Genomic DNA, 21,563 nt, shown 5'->3' on the forward strand with positions numbered 1-21,563 from the left:
TTACAGGAGATGAGCTAGCTTAAATGTTATCTAGCTATCTAACCATTATATTTTAATGTGCCAGTTGTCAATGTTCATTACTGGAAGAACTAGATGAGCTAAATGTGACTATTAGCTAAAGTTGTGTTCCATGCTTGCTAGCTAGCTGCTCACATGGTAATACAGCATACATTAAAATATTCAAAATCAGTTTGTATGAGCCTTAACCCCAAAGACCTTTAGCTTCATGGATTGCGCTGTAAATATTTTATCAACGAAATATTGCTCACCTCCTTCTTCTTCAACTGGGAGGTGGGTTGAGGGAAGGGTTCCTAATCCTGAAGCTGCATCTGTGCATGACGAGGGCAGACCTGTTCAGTGAACAAACTAATTACCATGTATGCTAGTTAGCTAGCTACAGCAAGAGTGTGCACTAGCTGGCTACAAATTCACTGAGCTATATTAATTATATTTGGCCCAAAATTGCACTCATCTCATTTTTGGTGGTTTCGGCAGTAAAGTTAACCTACTGAATATTTAAGCAAAATGACACTGCACTGTAAGTTAACTTAACTTGTTAGTTAGCTAGATCATCCAGGCAGTGTTTAAGCCACAATAGTAATGTTGGCTAGGTAGCTACATGTTAATGGGCACCAAAGGAGGGTCCGTAAATAAATATACCTTTCTTTGGAAAAAACTGGGTGACAGTCAGCCATTTTTCTCCCTCTCAGTTTTCTGTTGCCTCGCTTTTCGTTTTTGATATCCCGACTTCTTCAATGACATGTCAAATCTACTGACAGTTCACCATCTGTTCTGCTTGTAAGCGCACCTACTGGAAAGCAAAGATTCTAGCGCGCTCTGTAATTGTTGCTGGAAAGTGTACGTACGCAAGACTGAACCATGCAATGAATAGAGAGAGGGGTGAAATATAAAGGTTATCCTGATAATTTTGCCAAAAATGGAGAAACAAAGCACAAGTTTGTTTCATTTGTAACTTTTTAATAGATAAAATAAAAATGATAATTTTAATGACATTAACTTACTTATGATAATAATAATAATAATAATAGTGTTCTGTGAGGGCCCCCTGTCAGTACTGGGCCCTTGGAATCATCCTAACCCCTCCCCCCTTACGGCGCACCTGCAGCTGGATATTTATTGAGGCAAATCTGGGTCAAGTACCTTGGCTAAGGGTACAGCAGCAGTGCCTCAGTAGGAAATTGAGCTAACAGTCTCATGAGCCCTGCTACTTACCAGTACACCACACAGCCACCAGAATTACAATGGTTGTTATTATTGAAATTATTAGTAGTGTTGGTAGTGCTATTTTTTATTAGTCAAAAGAACATACTGTATATCTGGAGTGAATTATAAGGTCCTCATGGTTCATACTGTGGGCCATACTTATATACAGCACTCAAATGCATATCAGAGAGCAGCAAGTGCAAACAGAGAATAGGTACTAAACAATTAACTCAGTAAATGATCATCAGTCTGAATAACAGTAATGAAATATACACACACAACCGTACATGTGTCCATAAGAAGAGTGTACTCCATACTAATGTGAACATGGAGCCTAATAATGATCCATGAGAGCAAAATCACTCGATAACAATGTCCACATGGTGCCACATAATGATTCATGAGAGAAATATTACTCTGCATCCTGCTGCCATTGTCTAAGTGCCTAGCAGGGATCTGTACTAACTGTTGTACTCTGTATGAGATTCCACATAGGTAATAGTGAGGTATTTTGTTAATGAATCCTGCTTTGTTGTGTTGTGGGCTGGCTTTCTCCTGTCCTGTAGTCTCTGGCTGTGGTGGGCCGAAGGATATGACGGGCCTGGGGGGCAGTCTTTCTTCCATGGACCATCCGCTGAGCTACAGCAACAACGCCCTCTGCCAGTGGAACATTAAAGCCCCTGCAGGCAAACTGGTCCATCTGCACTTCCAGGAGTTCTCTCTGGAAGACAGTCAGCTGTGTCTGAATGACAAGCTCACTCTGTCTGATCAGTTAGGCACCTTAGGTATATCATAGCTGTGTGTGTGTGTGTGTGTGTGTGTGTGTGTGTGTGTGAGAGTGTGTGTGTGAGAGAGAGAGAGAGAGAGAGAGAGAGAGAATGTGTGCCTACATGTGAGTATGTGTGCATGTGTGTGGGTGAGTATGCATGCCAACATGTGTGTGTGTGTAGGTGGGTGGGGAGGTCTCATCTTTGTAAATTATGTAGATTGTGCATTTATATATCTGCTTCAATGTAATATTCTCCTTTGACATATTAAAAAAAATGTTTGTCAGAATCAACTGTATATTGAAACTGAGTGAATTATGGTCATAAATTAGTAAGACAAAGCTTTTATCACTGATTTACATACAAGACATATACTAGTGAAGTGAAAAATTGAATAGGGTAGGAGGCTTGATTATTGCCATATTGTCCTGAATAATAAGGCTGCTTTTTACTGAAAAGTCACATTTTAAAAATACAAAGCAATGTGGCCAACACTAATGTTGAGTGAAGGGTGACACCATTGGCTAAACACACTAGTGGAGAGTGAGAATTCGACAGTGGTATGTTGTAGCTGTATGAAAATGGAGCCGTCAACCAGTGACTATCAAATAAAGTGGATCCAAAACTTGGCAGCTACCCATGGAATTGAGACATAAAGGTGGCAATTCCAAGATCAGTTAGTGCCCACAGTGTGTTTCCCATGTGTGAGGCGTCTCTGAGTGTGTGACTATGCCGGCGCTGTGGCACTGTGTGTCTGCATTCCCTCCCAGGGACTCACTGTGGGAGTGGTGTTCCGGCTGACCTGGTGAGTGCAGGTGAGACTCTGACCATCAGCTTCCTCTCCAACAGCAGGGTGGTGGACACTGGCTTTAGTGCATCCTGGAGGGCTGTGGACCCTGCCGATATCCCCAGTGAGTTATCCTGGGACCGCCTTGGCTCTTATACATATCAAACGGAAACTCATGGGGACATCCTCAAGCAAGCAGTGGACTGCAAACCATCATAACTGCCTTACTTGCCACTGGGATGCTGTTTTTGAATTGGAATCAATAATTACAGGCCCCCCTTTGGTTCACGCAACTGTGGTATGACTTGTGCCGTTTTAAGGCAGTTATGCTACGAAAAGGCATTGTGAAGGGTGTCCACAGGGTCAGCACCCAATTAATCCTTAAACATTAATCCATATGGTTGTTGTGTGTAGATATTATTTGTTTTTCTGATTACACCAATATATGAAAATGAATAAATCAGACAGACAGCAGCTGTTTTCACCTGGTGTGTTTTATCCTCAGGTGTGGCACAGTGTGGGGGTAATTTGTACACTGAGCAGGGGGAGATAGTGTCCCCTGGCTGGCCCAGTGCTGACTACCCCGCGCTGAAAGTCTGCACCTGGCGCATGACAGTGGAGACTGGGAGGAAGATCCAGATGAACTTCACTGACTTCCACATACAGCCTGCGAACTTGCTGGGCTCATGCATGGACCATGTGACCATCTACGACGGAGAGAGCAAGGATGGCATGGCTTTTGGTCAGTGCTGTTTCTATGCTTGGCTTTGATTGCATGTACAGCATGAAACAAGAATGGTTTGGAAAAAATATATACAGTATATGTTTCAAAGATGGAAATTACTCAAGTCAGTTAAATTTGGCCCATAGTGCCTGAGGAGAAATGAGGCTTTCTGCTGAGTAATGCTGAGTAAATCTCCACACAGGTCCCTTCTGTGGACATACCGCTCCGCCGCCCATAACCACCTCAGCAAACGTGGCCATCATCCGATTCCTCAGCGATGCTGCGAGACAAGAGAAAGGCTTCCACGTCCTCTGGACCACTGAACCTCTTACCACCCCATCTCCTGGGACAGTATCTCTTTATTGACTGAAATGTGCCCCTTACTGCTTTATCAGAAACTCCTGGGGCAGTATCTCTGTATTAACTGAAATGTGCCCCTTACTGCTCTATCAGAAACCCCTGGGGCAGTATTTCTGTACCAACTGTAATGTGGCACTTGCTGCTCTATCAGAAACCCCTGGGGCAGTAACTCTGTATTCAGGGCTCATGGTTCGATACATTCATGATATGTTCATCAAAGTAAGACTGAAAACAAATTGATCTCACAGTTCTTTATTCCTTCTTAGGCATGTACATTTACAAAAAAGTTGTTTTCAAACCATTTCTTTTTCTTGCAGTTTTTCCCTTATTCTGCAGACTCCAGTGCAAAATGCAAAAATAAAATCTCAGAATCTCTTAACTTAAAATAAATGTGCTTTTTTAAACAAGCAGATCCCTACCTTCTTGAAACTAAAAGGAAAAATAAGAATAAATCAGAATGTCCTTAATGTATAAACAATGTCCTCACTAAGATGAGGGGCAAATGTCTGAACTTGGATTGGAAAGCCATTACCAAACTACAAAACACCAGAGTTACCCGTTACATACAAGCATGTCTTCTGTTTTATAAATAAATACCTGATACTGCTTCAGCTGCAGTGGTTTCTCCCCTAGCCATTTCAAAACAACCTTGCGCTGGTCCTCACCAACATAAGTCAGAGCTCTGAATCTTGGGTCCAGAACTGTACTCTCCAGAAGACAGTCATAAACATACCTGCCCACAAGCTTCTACAGGATCGCCCTCTTCATACTGGCCACTGTAGTTGAGTCTTCCTTGTTGGGCGCCGTACTGTTAAATCGTGTGGGTCAGGGGTAATATCAGTGACACTTTCAGTTTTTTTTCCATCGCTCAACACTTTGGTGGCTGTTTTGGGAGGACTGAGCAATTTCACAATGTCCTCTGCATTACTGATGTCATTGCCATCCACAGTATCAATGTCCCGTGTGTTGTGTCGCAGTTCTGGGCTGAAAGGATTGCTGTCACAGCTGCCTGCTTTTCGAGGTAGCGATTTAGCATATCCAGTGTACTGTTCCACCAGGTGCTTACATCAATCATGGGTTTATGCGGTAGCAGTCCGAGCAGTTTTTGTTTTGATGCCAAAGTTGTGGTGGCAGTGCTACTTCTGTGGAAATATGCTGCAATCCTTCTCACATGGCCCAGCAAACGGCTAACACAGGGAACCCCCAGTCCCGCTTAGATGCCCAGATTTAGTGTGGGCTAAACACCTGATGTGCGGTCCTAGCCCAGCCTCTCTCACTGCTACATCCATGTTTCTACCGTTGTCTGTAACAACGGCAGTGGGCTGATTTGCTGTTCCAAGCTCCCATTCATTAACAGCCAATTTCAGCACCTCAGCAATATTTTGGCCAGTGTATGATTCAAAAATCGTGCACGTTTGGAGAACAAAACTCACCATTTCCCACTGGCGGTTGATGATGTAAATGTAACCATCACAGCCCACATTTACATTTACTCATTTAGTAGATGCTTTTATCCAAACCCATGTACAAAAGTGCATATAGTGGGTAAACAGGCACAGGCACAAGGGCAAGATATGTACAGGTCATACAATGCAAATAGTGCTGAAGCTGAGCACAAGGTCAGTGTAGCGAGCCAGAGCTAATCTGATCTAAGGTTACATATATCGAATACAATCACTGGGACAATAAAGTACCGCTATACTACATAGGCAAAAAACGTGCTACAAATACAAGGTTAGAGATAGAACTACAAGTACAAGACAAGAATCTTTGATCTAGAAGGTCGAAACGGTAAGGGTGTCAGTCCAGGAAGAGTCTGAAGAGGTGTGTCTTCAGCCCACGTCTGATGGGGTTGTTCTCAGGGGGTGGGGAGTTCATTCCACCATTGGGGGGCGATGACGGAAAAGCGATGTTGTGAGGAGCGTGGGCCTTTCGTTCTGATGGTGGGAGGAGCGAGGTGTCCGGATGTAGCAGAGCAAAGTTGTCGAGCGGGTACGTAAGGTTGGATGAGGTCTTGGAGGTAGGTCGGGCAGTCTTTTTTGCAGCAGAAAAGGTCAGAGTCAAGGTTTTGAAGCAGATCCTGGCGGGGATCGGGAGCCAGTAGTTTTGGGTAGCACGAGAGGTCCAGCAGTCTGTGGTTATTGCGTGTCTCTCAGCCTTCTGGAGGGCTTCTTTAACCTTTACCTTCACATTCTCATACATGGCAGGAACTTCAGATTTGCTGAAATTTATACAGGATGGAATGTGGTATTTGGGCTCCAGCGTGTTGACAAGTTTTTGAAATCCTTTGTCCTAAACTACTGAAAATGGTCTCATGTCCCCCCTTTTGCTAATTTATCACGCAGCGACTGTAGCTTGTCCTTATGATGCTGTTGTAGACGGTGGAGCATGTTAGTGGTGTTAGCTGTTGTATAAGCCATAGTGCACCAGCAGAGCTTGCAAATAGTCTTTGTTCAGTCCACAATCTTGTCACCATTTTCTTGCCTCCGTGCTGGAAAACCAAAATTATGCCATACAACTGACATAAAGGTTGACAGGGCATCCTCTGTTAAATATTATCTATTTCCACCTCCTCCTCCACTTTCTTGCCAACGTTCGATCACTATGGCCAGTGAACGTCAGGGTCAACAACAGGTCAATCAAGCAAAACTGAGATTATTTCTATTGCGCCCTCTTGCGTTAACATTAATAAATGATATCTACATCCTCTGGGAGTCACAATTTAATTGACTTGATATTGTGATCAATTTTTCAGCCAAATGTCGTGCCACAGTGCATTGTTACACCCCTACGATGCATATCGTCATATTTTTGAATTGCGAAATATCGTGCCATGGTGCATTGTTATACCCCTAGTATAGGGTCTGTTTTCACCCTGATGTGGGTGAGGTGTGCTGCTTATAAAAGGCTACCCTGAGCTGAGCTGTGGCCTATCATATTTCTCATTTGTGAAATGTCTTCCCTTATATGTGAAGGGCACCTATATGACTTCTTTAATTGAAATTGCACTTCAAAGCACATGTAATGGATTTGCTGGTTATCTTTGATGTGGAATCATTGTATATTAATAAGGATGGCTCAATACCACTTTTTCATGTCTGATACCGATACCACAACCTTGAGTATCTGCCGATACCGATACCAATCCAATACCGTCTTTTTCCCTCTCTTAAACAACAAAGCTGTGAATAATACATTTGTCTGGATGCACTTTGCTTAACCTAGCCATCTAAAAAACAGCAAGCTCAAACTGTGAAACAAATATTCTACTCCCCTAAAGAAATACATAGCCCACAACATGACTCAGTTATGCAATACTGCTGCTCCTTTTTATTTAAACTTTTTCACACACACAACATTTAGCAGCATTTTTGATTGGTCAGCAGTATTCAAACATTCAAAATGAAATTTTGAATTTTGTTTAAATCTGAGTATTTAGAATAACAAAGGAATTATAATTCCAGTGTAAAATTCTGGATATAACTCAACACTCAATGTAGCCTATACCTCATTGACAAAGCAATGCAGTTGCAAGTTGCAATGTAGACCATACCTTCAATAACTACAACTTAACATAAAAATAATAGCATCTCCAGTATAAAATGTTCTTAAAATGTTCTTAAGGCACTCACAACTGAAACTCTAGGCTATTACACCTGATATCAAGTTAGCTGCATTGAAAAATATCTAAGGGTAGCTCTAAAATTTTTTTGACATGTAACCTTTGGGGTTGAACTGTAAAACTTATTTGGGATTTGGAATGCCGGTTTGGCAACATGTAGCGAGGCTCCAAATGTTCAATTAAGCGTTGAAAACCCACATTTTCAACAAGAGAAAGGGGTTGGTCATCCAGCAAAATGAATTCAGCGACTTTCTCCATTATCAGCTTTGCTTTGTTGCTGTCTGGAGGGAGTTTCTCATGCTTTTGAATTGTTTCCAGCGATGTTTGTTGTTGCGGCACACTTTTCTTCTTGGCACTCGTTGCCTGTATAAATTCGGCATACTCCTTTCCATAATGCATCTGCAAGTGTTTAATCAAGTTCGTGGTGTTGAAGTTTCCAACGCTGCTGCCACCCCTTGAAACACTAGCAGTGCATAAATTGCATTCAGCTGTTTTGCCTTTTTCTTCCTTGAGCTTAAAACAACTCCACACAGCTGACATGATGACAGCGCTGCTGATGGGTCTCACTCACATTCTAGCTACTGTTCACGTGAAACATGCTGCTCATCTGTCTTACTCCTGACACATCTCTCTTTACTCATGTCACTCAAAGTTTAGTTAAGCATTTATGTGATAGTTTAGGCTAATAGATCATATCGAATTATACTTTTTTTTTCCGATATCCGATCCAGTGATTTTGGCCAGTATCGGACCGATACCGATACTAAGTATCAGTATCATATTAAGATTACAGATGAGGCTGGAGTGATTTTACACAAATGATCCAGTAAAGTGGCTCAGGGAAGCAGTCCAAAGTTATGGAAAAATCAAACAAGACAAGAAAGACTGGAAATCATATTTTGATATATTTTGCAAGTTAGCCCAGATACTCCACTTGAAGACACGATGTAACTTTCTTTGATGCAAAACAACAAACATCAGACCACTCTGGATTTGACAAAGTGGATTTATTAAGCAGCTATTCTATGGAGTTAGATTAGTTTCTTTATTCACAAATAAATGTCACACAATTTACAAATATATTTCGTGATTCACAAAAAAATGTAACATGATTCGCAAATATATTTCATGATTCACAAACAAAATGTAACACGATTCACAAATATATTTCATAGCTTACAAATACATGTCACACAACTCACTAATCCATTTCTTGAATCATAAATAAATGTTAGGCGATTCACAAATGTTAACGCAGTTACATTTATTTACAAACTGACGAATCTGCATTTACAAACCACTTGACATTTGTGAATAGCGCTCTATTTGTTTGCAGATTTCTGAAACCTTCCTGACATGGCTCGATCCAAAAATGCATTTTTTTCAAAAGGTCATTTTCTGTAGCCAATCAGATGTCTCTAACAATTTCAGCCAATCACATGAACGTAAATTCCAGCGTATAATTGAAACTATGAATATTTGAATTTGTTCAGGTAGTTGGGGAAATACTGTCATTTTGACTTGTAGGCTGGCAAGTTAGCTAATGTTAGTGTCAATGACCGTAAAAGACTCGTTCATTGAGCCATTATCTCTAATGGTATCGTGGCTATATTAATACAGGATGGTTTGCTAACCTAGCCAGGTAACATCGGGAGGGTCAGGACTAAACCGGAGACGATTTCCATCCTGGGGGTAGAGAGCTACAGAATGACGAATGACGTAGTTTATCAAGCTAAACAAGTTACACTTGGTGGCATATCCGATGCCATTTTCTCCTTGTGTTGTACATTGCACAGATGTAATACATGATGCCAAGTACAAAGTGTGTTGTTCTGTTCCTTCTTCTGTGTTCAACAGTGTTTGAGAGTTAGACTCTTAACACCATTATCCTCCTAAGACCCGGCAATTCATTTTTGTCCTCTGTGGGGGACATGAGTCTGAGACCTCTAAGTCAAGCACCATCTATGCAATCTATTTGAATCCGACTGTACTGTCAAGCGTACATCCTGGCCTGTCTAGTGATGTCACAGCTGTGGGGGTGTGGCTAACAGAGCACATGGCTGGCTGCACTGAAGGAATTCAATGCACTGAATGAAAAACAGAATTACAGAAGACCTGGCAAAGATGGCTCATCTCCAAAAGGTAAGAAATTGAATTAAATGCATGATAAACAATAAGAAAGCAATCACAATTTACTTCTATGTAGGTTTTACTAGCTGTGCAAAGATTTGATTGAGCAATACACTATTCAGTGATTATTATGCAAACTATGTTACATCTTGTAAATTACGCTAGCATAGCCTAATGTTGGTAATCACCAAGCAAGACTTTGACGCAGGCTCGTGGTTCGAGACCACTGTTGAACCAAACTGAGCTTAGCCTATTGGAGACGTTTGTGTACCTTTCGTTATTGATAGATAAAGGTTATAGTTCATTACTTAATTGCTGAATCACCACTTTAATTAAGTCCCCAGTTCAGTGTTAGTTTGTAAAGTTAGTTTGCACTGTCAATTGTTTCAGATAGGGAATCGGGCAAGTTTTCTGTTAAATACTTGCCTTGTGTCTTAACATAGTTATTAAATATGTTCAGTAAGGTAACATAAAGGAAGCCATTAGACTATGTGGGCTTGGAATATAAAACATAATGTTAAATTATGCGATGGAACTATAGATTGTCAGTGTGTGTATGCCCAAAGAATCCTTTCTTATGCTATTGCAACAAACGATTTTCTATCTCCACTGAGCTATGTTACCCATCATAGCTCAATACTAGCTAGCGAGCTAACGTAGCATAAACTTCCATCTCCACTGAACTATGGCTAACGTTACCCATCACAGCTACGTTATGCTAGCTAGCTAACGTGATTCACTTAAGATGTGGTGGTATTGTGTTTTGTTAGTCTTGATTTGGTATGATGTTATACTGTCGTAGATTACAATTGCTAGATGGGACAACAGGCGTTCAATTGGACAAGGTTAAAATGTGTTTTCAGCCAAGTGTAACTTAGCCAAAATGTATATCAAAGCAACCAGCAAAGCATTAGTGGATTTTGTAAAATTCAGCATTTAAAATTCCTTTTCTTCTCATGCAGCATGCCTTCAGCTTATATGGTGCAGTGATCAAAACCAGACCATTTCATTTTCTGATAGATAACATGTAACATCTTTTTACAGGAAATGGATGAAGATTACAGAAATGATTTGGATGAAGACAGTGACAAAGTGGACAGTGGAAGTGAATCCGAATACTTACCATCTGGAGAGAGTTCTGGTTCAGAGAGCACTGATCAGCGAAGGTCACCTAAAAGAAGTGCTCCTATCCAAATGATAGATGATGATGAAGACAGCACAGAAAACAAAGAGGGTACGTCTGATGATGTTACAGTAAAACTCTGCATGAAGAAAGAGGGGGGAGGAAGGAAGTGGGACAAAAAAAACATTTGCATTTACTGTGGGAAGGGACAGAGCAAATTAGCAAGACACCTAGAAAGGAAACACTATAAAGAAATCGAAGTAGTACACGCTTTAGCCAAACCAAAGGGATCAAAAGAACGGCGTAAAATATTTGATAATCTTAGGAACAAAGGGAATTACCACCACAATCTTGAGGCAATGAGATGTGGGAAAGGTCAAATTGTAACAGTGAGGCAGCCAAGCGAAAAGACCAACTGCAAAGACTACCTCCCATGCCAACATTGTTTAGGGTTTTTTAAGAAAAAGGAATTGCAGAAGCATGATGCAGTTTGCACACACAAAGCTCAGAAGGATGAGAATGAGAACTCAAGAAAGAGGAAGAGGGTCCAAGCGGTATCATCCAGATGCATCCCAATTGCTGCTGGTGTGTCCGAAGGATGCAGAGGCATCATACAAAACATGCATGTTAATGAGGTCTCATTCCATGTGAGGTCAGACCCCCTTATTTGCAAATTTAGGGACATGATGTTTGAGAAACATGGGCGTGATAAAAAACAGATTATTTGGCATGGAATAGTCTTGCTGAAAGTGTCTTAGCCCAGATCATCGTATTTAACCGGAGGCGTCAGGGTGAGGCTGCAAAGCTTTCAGTAGAAACGTACCAGAAAAGAAGCACCACTCCCCTGAATTCTGACGTCCTGCAAAGTTTGTCTAAGCTTGAACAAGATGTCAGTGAGAAATTCACAAGATTGGAGATTCGCAGTAAGAGGGGCCGTAAAGTACCTGTTCTCCTCACTGACAGAATGTGCTCATCTGTGGAATTGCTTATACAGTACAGGTCAAGAGTTGGAGTGCCTGCAGCCAATCCGTACATATTTGCCACTAAAGATGAAGATGGCTATATTAAAGGATCAGATTGCCTTCGAAAATGTGCAAAAGCTTCTCATGCCAAGTTCCCAGAACTTCTTACATCAACTAAGTTGAGAAAACAAGTGGCTACTTTATGTCAAATCATGAATTTGAAGAAAAATGAAATGGACCAAGTAGCCAAGTTTCTTGGTCATGATATACGCGTCCATAGGGAGTACTACAGACTGTCTGAAAACACACTTCAACTCACCAAAATGAGGAAATTGCTCCTGGCAATTGAGCAGGGCACCACTTCATATAAAGGCAAATCTCTTGATGATATAGACTTGAATCTGGATGGTAAGTGTTACTATCATGCAATGAAAGAATGTAGTGACAGTGAATGAGGATACTGCACTTTATTATATTCATAATCTTGTGTTTCATATGTTCTTATTAACGATCTTATGTTTCATATGTTCTTATCTAAGAACACTGATTGGATCACTAGATTCGGAGGTGCTCAGGACTCAGGAAGTGAAGGTGATGTGGACAGTGGTATGTTCTCTACTGCAGTCCTGCCATAGTAGCATTTCTTGACCCTGTGACCTGTAAATATATTTGTTAAAGCTCAATTTGCCTTTTGTGTATTCCAGATGATCACCCAACTACATCTGACAAAAGTAAGCAGAGATTTCATCGTCATGCTCCCCAAGAGAGTGATGCTGATTTGGAGAATGGTGAGTAAAAATTTTATGTTTCTCATATATCAACATAATCTATGAAATAGTAACTATCGGCTCCTTTCATTCTGATGCTTAAGTGACGTTAGGCTTTTGCTGTGCCACACAAGTGTCACTCCTTGTATTTTGTTAAGGCTGTGTCTCTAAATGATTAAGTGAATTTATGATGCTGGTGTTGACTTTGCCCATTGCAGATGAAGACCAGAGGGAAATGAAGGTGAAATGCAAGATGAAGGCCAAGGGCAAAAAGCAGCGACCACCATCTCATCAGCATGTTTCTCCAGAACCAGACATAGAGTCAGATGATGGTAGGCTTTCTTTAAAGTCTATCAGATCTATACATGGCATTCTTTAAATAGAGAGGAATGAAGTTTCCATTAAATGCATGTACAAAACAACATTGCTGCTTCTTAGGAATGATTCATTGCAGGCTGATGTGGACAGTGGTACGTTCTATACTGCAGTCCTGCCATGGTGGCATTTCTTATTCATGATCCTGTGACCTTTGAATATGTTGGCTGAAACTCAATTTGTCTTGTGTGTATTCCAGATGATCACCCAACGTCATCCGACAAAAATAAGCAGAGATTTAATCATGCTCTTCAAGAATGTAGTGTTGATTCAGAGGATGGTAAGCAAAAATTTGATGTTTCCCATATATCAATATAATCTATGAAACAATAACTGTTTTCATTCTGGTGCTGAAGTGACGTTAGGCTTTTGCAGTGCTACACAAGTGTCACTCCTTGTATTTTGTTAAGACTAATAAATCACCAAATGATTAAGTGAATTTATGATGCTGTTGTTGATTTTGTCCATTGCAGATGAAGACCAGGGGCAAATGAAGGTCAAAGGCAAGATGAAGGCCAAGGGCAAAAAATGGCGACCACCATCTCATCAGCATGTTTCTCCAGAACCACACAGAGTCAGATGACGGTAGGCTTTCATTACAGTCTATTTGATCTATACATGGCATTCCAAATACAGAAGAATAAGATTTCCATTAAATTCATGTACAAAACAAGACTATGTCTTAGGATTGAATCATTTTTGTTTCACATCATTTATTTTGTATTCCTATGTAGTTCACTACAACTTATATTGTGACATCTAATTAACATCCTCTTTTCCAGAAGAAATGTTGCAGCCCTCTAAAAAGATAAGAGCCACTCAGGAAAGTCCACAGTCTACCACAGAAGGTAAATTTTCAATCTAATGAACACTGTGTGCCTGTGTAGAGTCTCTCTGACGCCAAGAGAAAACATTTCAGTAGCAATTCAGCAGCAGTAGCGGCACCGCCTGAGAATCTGTTGGCCCGGGTTAGAGTCCCTAACCTGCTGTTACTTGCACTTTACAATTCATGTGATTACCTTTTGTCTAATGAATTAGAGGCACATATTGTTATATCTGTTCTGGTCAAGGCATCTCTAAAACTTAATCATTTCTCTCACAAGGAAGGATGTTAATTGTTATACAGTTGATATAACGCATCATGACCACTTGAAGGATTCAAGTGAAGTTTGCTGAATCAGATATCTTTTGATTAGGTTGCGTAATACTCTTTACAATATCTGAGAAGATAAGACAGTAGTATGCACAATGTTTATTTATTAAATAAATATGAGCATATACAGTGCTTCACTTATCCACAATCAGAATGTTGGGTTTCAAACACTCTAGAGGGGCTCTTGATTATGGGACTTCATAGAATGTAATGTGAAATCATTGCTTATAAGATACTGATGTGCCACACTTGCCCAGGTGTTGTTCCAGCCCAACACAAGAGAAGACCTTGGAGCGCAGAAGAAAGAAAAGCAGTGTGGCGTCATCTGGGAAAACACATCACTCTCGGAAGAGTGCCGGGCAAGAAAGAATGTGATGAGTGTTTTGCAGAGGAAAATGCGCTAACTAGAGGTCATGGAAGGATGTAAAAATCTTTGTCTATAACTCTATTCAGACCAACAAGAAGAAAGTGGCGGGGCAGAAAAAATGTATAAAAAACGGATGATGAGAATAATCCAGTTGTATTGCACCGATTTTAAAATGTTACTGCTGTGTGTGCAAAATGTTGGTTGGAGTTTAGGGAGAACCCCACCCTTTCCAGTGTGTGTTTTTCAGTAGTTTCATTTATAGAGAGGCTATGCAGATGCCATGTTAAATGTGGAGAAGGCCCCTGAGTTAAACAAGTTATGTTTTTTTGTAAGGTGTGGTTGAGGCTGATAACAGCCAAAAATAAAATCTCTTTTGGCTTGAATCAGTGTTAGTTAAATAGTAATAGTAGTTAAATGAACTTAAATAATAGTGGCTACATAAGCTTGAATTCTTTGTCATATTGGTAATAGTTTCAACCCCTCAAATATAATGCATGTTAATGATTGTTACCTGACAATGACAGTTAGAACCATAAATTCAGTTTGGATGTATGGATATTTCCTGTTAATCAAAAAAACTGCTTATTGTTTATTGCACTATCTGGCTTTCTAAGTCAATCACCTCACTTCTCTGGGCCAAAAAAACACACTGAGCTCCCATCCCTGTAGTGATAAAACAAGTTGGTAAATTAAACTAGATAAAATATTTAATATATATAATATATGATGGATCTTAATGACATCTGTGAACATAACAGCTACCACCACAGACATATGCAGCTTAATATGACACCTAAAAGTCTTAATGCTTTTACATGGGAGATGGCCTATATACCTGATTTGAACAGAAAAGATAATTGTGAGCAGTTATATAAAATATATATATATCAAATTTATAAATGTGATAGATCTTATTGACATCTGTGAACATAGTAGCTACCACCATAGACATATTTGGGATGTTTGTGTATTCGATGTTAAAAACCTCCTTATTATACATAAAAAGTCATATTGCATTATCTGCCTTCCTACAACTCTTATTAGTTCTCTGGGCCAAGAAAGCATACTGAGCTCCCACCCCCCTCCTTTTGGCTCCATCTCTATGACAACTCATACAATGTATCAAAAACCAGCAATTAGTAGTCACACCCCTTCCCTGATTTTCCCTCCAAAAATTTAAACAGCCCAACTGTCAGTGCCTGAGCAGTTACCCAAGAGATGAAAGTCACACACACACACTTTTTGGCTACCAAAATAACTATTCCTCTAGGAACCAAAATGCAATTTCATAAAAATTACAGAGGACGATAAGAATCATGAGTAAAAGCCATATACAATCTGTTGGTTGTGAGGACTGGCCTAAATGTCCTCACAGCAAAAAAGTCCTCACACCAAAGGTGAAATGTCAATAGCTGGTCCTCACAATAGCATATTAACCAACACACACACCCACACACACACACAAACACACAGTACACAATCAGTTAAAAGCTTGATTTGGCAAACTATTGACCCTGTTGATTTATATAATTAATAATACATTTGCTAAAAGTGCATTAAACTATACCTCTCCTTTCTTTATCCATTAAGTTTTAACCCTGTTGTGGAGGAGAATACTTTGCAGGACCATGCTGGCCACAACCACCAAGACTGGAGGCCCTCTGATTACTTCAAACAGTACATAGATGACCAGGTTTTTGAAAAAATGTCAGAGCACACAAACCAGCGGGAGGTGCTCATCTCTGGTGGCAGCCTTAAAACCACTCCAGAGGAGCTGAAAACCTTCTTTGGCATATCTATGTGCATGGCATGTCTCGGATACCCTAGGATCCGGATGTACTGGGCGGCGAATACGAGGGTCCCTGTTATAGCCAATTAAATGAGTCGAAACAGATTCTTCAAGATTAGGCAGTCCATCAAAGTCACTAACGATCTTGATGTCTCTGATGAGGAGAAAAAGAATGATGCCCTCTGGAAGGTGAGACCTCTCTTAAACAGAGTGCAACAAGGCTGCCTCAATTTGCCGAGACCAGGGAAGGCCTGTGTAGATGAGCAGATGATTCCCTTCACAGGCTGGTGTCCTGTACGGCAGTTTGTGCCAGGGAAACCAAATCCCACAGGACTGAAAGTAGTTGTGCTTGCCAGTCCCAATGGTGTGGTGCTGGATTTTGAGGTTTACAAGGGCCAGAATATGTTCACTGACCAGCAGCTGGGAATCGGAGGGAATGCAGTTGCTCGGATGGCACAGTCCCTTCCAAGAGGAACACACCTGTACTTTGACAGGTATTTCACCTCTGTCAAAGTACTGGATATGTTGAAAGCAAATGGTCTCCTGGGAACAGGGACCATTATGAAAAATAGAATTCCTGCACTGTGCAAGTCAAAGATGTCAGATGACACTAAGCTACAAAAACAAGGAAGAAGTGCATCCGAAATGGTTGTCAGAAAACCATCAGAGGTTGCTGTGACGAAGTGGCAGGACAATAAGGCAGTTCTGATGGCCTCCAGTGTCCATGGGATAGAGCCCCAGGACAGCTGCATGAGATGGTCAGCAAAAGAGAAGCGCCATGTTACTGTGCCTAAACCTGCTGTTGTGGCTGAGTATAACAAAAACATGGGTGGAGCTGATTTGTGCGACCGCATGATCAGCTTTTACCCAATGTCAAGCCGCACAAGAAAATGGACCATCCCTACGTCCTGCATTTCTTTGACCTGGCTGCCACAAACAGCTGGATCGAGTACAGGTCAGACCACCAGGTCTCTGGGCGATCAGAGAAGGAGAGGCTGCAGTATTTTGACTTCAAGCTGCTGCTGGCTGAAGAAATGATTGCACAGGCACAGGGTGGTCGAGGTCAACAGGTTGACAAGGTAGCCAGTGATGATGATGAGATGAGCACAGATGATGAAGAGTACATTCCAAGAAAGAGGAGGAGGCCTGTTGAACCACAGCCTAATGATGATGTCAAAAAATACGGGACGATGTTTTTGTGTGTTTCAAAGACAAAAAACTGCTTCCTCTCATACCATGAGAGGAAGCAGTTGTAAGTGTGTCTGTTGTAAGTGCCTTGTGTGATGTGACCTAACAACCCAGCTTTAGGTGGCTATCAAGTGTGCAGAATGCAGTTCAATCAAAAAGCTCTCCTATGAGATGTTATTTCTTAAAATGATGTTTTAGTTTTCAGATGTGTTTCCTTCATCTAACTGTATGTTCATAAAATGAAAAGAAATTTTAACAGAAATCCACATGAAAATGAATACAGTATCATTACATTCTGTGATCAAACAAGACCCGATGTCCACTACAAGACAGATGATAAAAAATAAAAACTTTTTTGAAAAATTTTCTGCTGTAACATGTTTCTTTCAACCACAATACTTAAATTATATAAAAAATTATAAATATCAAAATCTTTTTTCTTCTGGGTCTCAGGAGGTTATTACACAACATGTGTCTGCACATTCAGACATCCCACATACCACCTCTCAGGTACCACAGCTACATGGATGAATTGCTGCATTATGCAGTTAGACTGTAACAAGTATAGCTCGGTCATTTGTGACTAGACATGCTTGAGCTTTGAATATTTGAATTTGTTTAGTTGTCAAGATGGATCTGTAGTTCTCTACTACCTCCACCTCTTCCCCCAGGATGGAAATCACGGCCGGTTTAGTCCTGAACCTCCTGATATTACCTGGCTAGGTTGCAAACCTTCCTATATTAGCATAGACACGGCACCATTAGACATAATGACTGAATGAACGAGTCTTTTACTGTCATTGACATTGACTAACATTAGTTTACCTGCTAGCCTGCAAGTTAAAATGACGGAACGTGGACTAAATATTTCCCTAACTAACTGAACAAACTTCAGAGCTAAACAAATTCAAATAGTCATAGTTCAAGCATGTCCATACACGAATTACGGAATTTATCAAGCTAAACAACTTGCATTTAGTGGACGGCTACCCGATGCCACTTTCTCTACGTGTTGTACATTGCGCAGATGTAACGCAATGTGGTCAAATTCAATCATACGCTCGAATTTACGTTCATGCGATTGGCTGAAATTGTTAGAGACATCCGATTGGCTACAGAAAATGACCTTTTGAAAAAAATGCATTTGTGGATCAGGGAAGTTTCAAAAATCCGCAAACAAATGCAGCGATATTCACAAATGTCAGGTGGTTTGTAAATGCAGATTCGTCAGTTTGTAAATAAATGTAACTGTGTTAACATTTGTGAATCACATAACATTTATTTATGATTCGAGAAATGGATTAGTGAATTGTGACATTTATTTGTAAGCTATGAAATATATTTGTGAATCGTCCAGTAGGGGCATTTGTGCTGATAATTTGATAAAAATTAAGTCTGACAAACCTGAAAGTACTACCTGTAGACAAATGGTCCTTAAGATTGGGTTAATAAATATCAGATCGCTACAACCTAAAGCTTTATTAATAAATGAATTGATTACTGATCACCAATTTGATATCTTATGCCTGACTGAAACATGGCTTAAACCTAATGACTTTGTTGCTCTCAACGAATCAACTCCTCCCAGTTATTGTAATCACCAGGTCCCTCGACCTACTGGTAGAGGTGGCGGCGTTGCTGCTGTACACAGCTCCAAACTCTGTGCCACCCTTAAACCTGGCTATAACTTCCATTCATTTGAACTATTAGTACTTAGCTTTGCACATCCTGACAAGACTGCATTTCAGCTATTTACCCTTGTTATAGTTTACAGGCCACCTGGCCCTTACAGTGTTTTCTTATCGGAATTTGCCAATTTTCTATCTGACCTGGTTGTCAATATAGAAAAAGCTGTAATAGTAGGCGACTTTAATGTCCATATGGATAATGAACATGACCCGTTCAGAACAGCATTTTTGTCCATCATCGAATCCATTGGACTCTATCAAGCTGTGGACAAACCCACACATTACCGCAACCATACTCTTGATTTGGTCCTCACATATGGAGCAGACATTAACCAGGTGGAAATCATGCCACACAATCCTGTGTTATCCGACCACTATCTCATCTCTTTCAATTTACCACTAACGTGCTTCACATACTCGGAGCCTAGATTTTCTTCCAGGCGCACGTTTTGCTCTCTTACAGCAAATGCCTTTATCGACGAGCTCCCTACATCATACTACCCGCACAACGAAATCTCCTCTAGTTTATGTTCAAACCCTAGCTCAACTGAAATTAATCTACTCGCGGACAGAATCGACTCTACTTTGCGTAAAACTCTAGATGCCGTTGCTCCCCTCAAAAGGAAGAAAATCACAGACAAGAAGCTAGCACCTTGGTATAACGACCATACTCGTGCTCTCAAACAAGCCACACGAAAACTTGAAAGAAAATGGCGCTCCACCAAATTACAGGTTTTTCTCCTGGCGTGGAAGGAAAGTCTCCTAAATTACAAGCATGCCCTCACAGCTACCAGATCCAAATATTTCTCTACTCTTATTGAGAGAAACAAGGACAATCCTAGATACCTGTTTAGCACTATCGCCAGATTAACCAAGAGTCCTGCATCAGTTAACCCTACCATACCAGCAATTTATAGTAGCAGTGACTTCATGAACTTCTTTGATAGTAAAATCTTAAAGATAAGAGACACAATACAAAAATTCTCATCAACTTCTGGTTCCTGCCTCGCTAGTCCCATTCCAGATTATGTAGGCATGTCTATTAGGCCCGCCTCGCGCTTTGACTCTTTTATACCCATTGAATTTGGTGACTTTTCTTCTCTTCTCAATTCATCTAATAACTCTACCAGCCAACTTGAACCCATACCAACTGGCTTCCTAAAACAGCTATTGCCTGCAATTGGCACACCACTATTAAATCTTATCAATGCCTCTCTTATGTCTGGACACGTACCTCAGCCCTTCAAAGTAGCAGTTATCAAGCCTATTCTGAAAAAGCCTAATCTTGATCCCAATGACCTGTAAAACTATAGGCCCATCTCGAACCTTCCATTCCTCTCAAAAATTCTGGAAAAAGCAGTATCAAAGCAACTCTGTGCCTTTTTACACTCTAACAACATTTTGGAAGTTTTCCAGTCTGGATTTAGACCTCACCACAGTACGGAAACCGCTCTCCCGAAAGTGCTCAACGACCTTCTACTCTCCTGTGACAATGGCTGTATCTCTCTTCTTGTGCTACTAGACCTAAGTGCAGCCTTTGATACCATCGATCATTGTATCCTCCTTGACCGCCTCGAAAACCTGGTTGGCATAAGTGGACAGGCCCTATCTTGGTTTAGGTCTTATCTATCAGAACGATATCAGTTTGTCTCCATCAACAACGAATCCTCCGCTCGTTCCAGAGTAAAATATGGTATACCTCAAGGATCTGTGCTTGGACCTCTGCTCTTCTCGCTATACATGTTGCCTCTTGGCGATATCATCCGTAAACATGACATTAATTTCCACTGTTACGCGGATGACACTCAGTTAAACAAATCAGTCAAACCCGATGTCCCTCTGAATATTTCAAACATGGAGGCCTGCCTAACATATGTAAAGAATTGGATGGCCCGAAACTTTCTCCTCCTCAACCCGGACAAAACCGAAATATTGGTCATAGGCCAAAATTCAATCAGGAGCAAACTCACTCATTTTACACTGGACCTTGATGGTGTCTCCCTTGCCCCGAGTGCAGCCATCAAAGACCTTGGTGTTGTTATTGATCCCGAGCTCTCCTTTGAAACTCACATAACTAACACCTCTAGGACTGCCTTCTTCCATCTGAGAAATATTACTAAAATCAGGAAAATCGTATCAATTAACGACGCTGAAAAATTAATCCATGCCTTTGTAACATCCAGATTAGACTACTGTAATGCCCTCTTGTCAGGATGTGCAAACGTCTCATTAAAACCCCTTCAGCTGGTGCAAAATGCAGCTGCTCGAATCTTAACTAAAACTAAACGCTTTGAGCACATCACCCCAGTTCTGGCCTCTCTCCATTGGCTACCTATTAAATACCGGATCATTTTTAAAATACTCTTACTCACATTTAAGGCTTTAAGGCTTTAAATGGGCTTGCCCCCCCTATCTTAAGGACCTTCTTCATCCATATCTTCTGCAGAGAGCCCTTCGCTCCCAAAATTCCGGGCTTCTCACCATTCCAAGAGTGGGCAAAACTACTGTAGGCGGTAGAGCCTTTTCCTATCAAGCCC

At 40.8% G+C, this 21,563-nt stretch overlaps 1 protein-coding gene across 1 annotated transcript in view; it reads left to right on the top strand.

Annotated features, from left to right (window-relative positions):
• zgc:154142 (uncharacterized protein LOC555481 homolog) overlaps window positions 1-18,061 on the top strand; it is a 35,768-nt gene extending 17,707 nt beyond the window's left edge. The window contains exons 17-22 of the mRNA XM_036517440.1: window positions 1,791-2,009; window positions 2,762-2,902; window positions 3,284-3,520; window positions 3,705-3,853; window positions 17,011-17,270; window positions 18,010-18,061. Coding sequence (XP_036373333.1) covers window positions 1,791-2,009; window positions 2,762-2,902; window positions 3,284-3,520; window positions 3,705-3,853; window positions 17,011-17,270; window positions 18,010-18,061 — 1,058 coding nt within the window. The remainder of the gene's footprint in view (window positions 1-1,790; window positions 2,010-2,761; window positions 2,903-3,283; window positions 3,521-3,704; window positions 3,854-17,010; window positions 17,271-18,009) is intronic.
• The last annotated feature ends 3,502 nt before the right edge of the window (window positions 18,062-21,563 follow it).

The sequence above is a fragment of the Megalops cyprinoides genome, chromosome 22 (genome assembly GCF_013368585.1).
Source record: "Megalops cyprinoides isolate fMegCyp1 chromosome 22, fMegCyp1.pri, whole genome shotgun sequence".
Classification (NCBI taxonomy): domain Eukaryota; kingdom Metazoa; phylum Chordata; class Actinopteri; order Elopiformes; family Megalopidae; genus Megalops; species Megalops cyprinoides.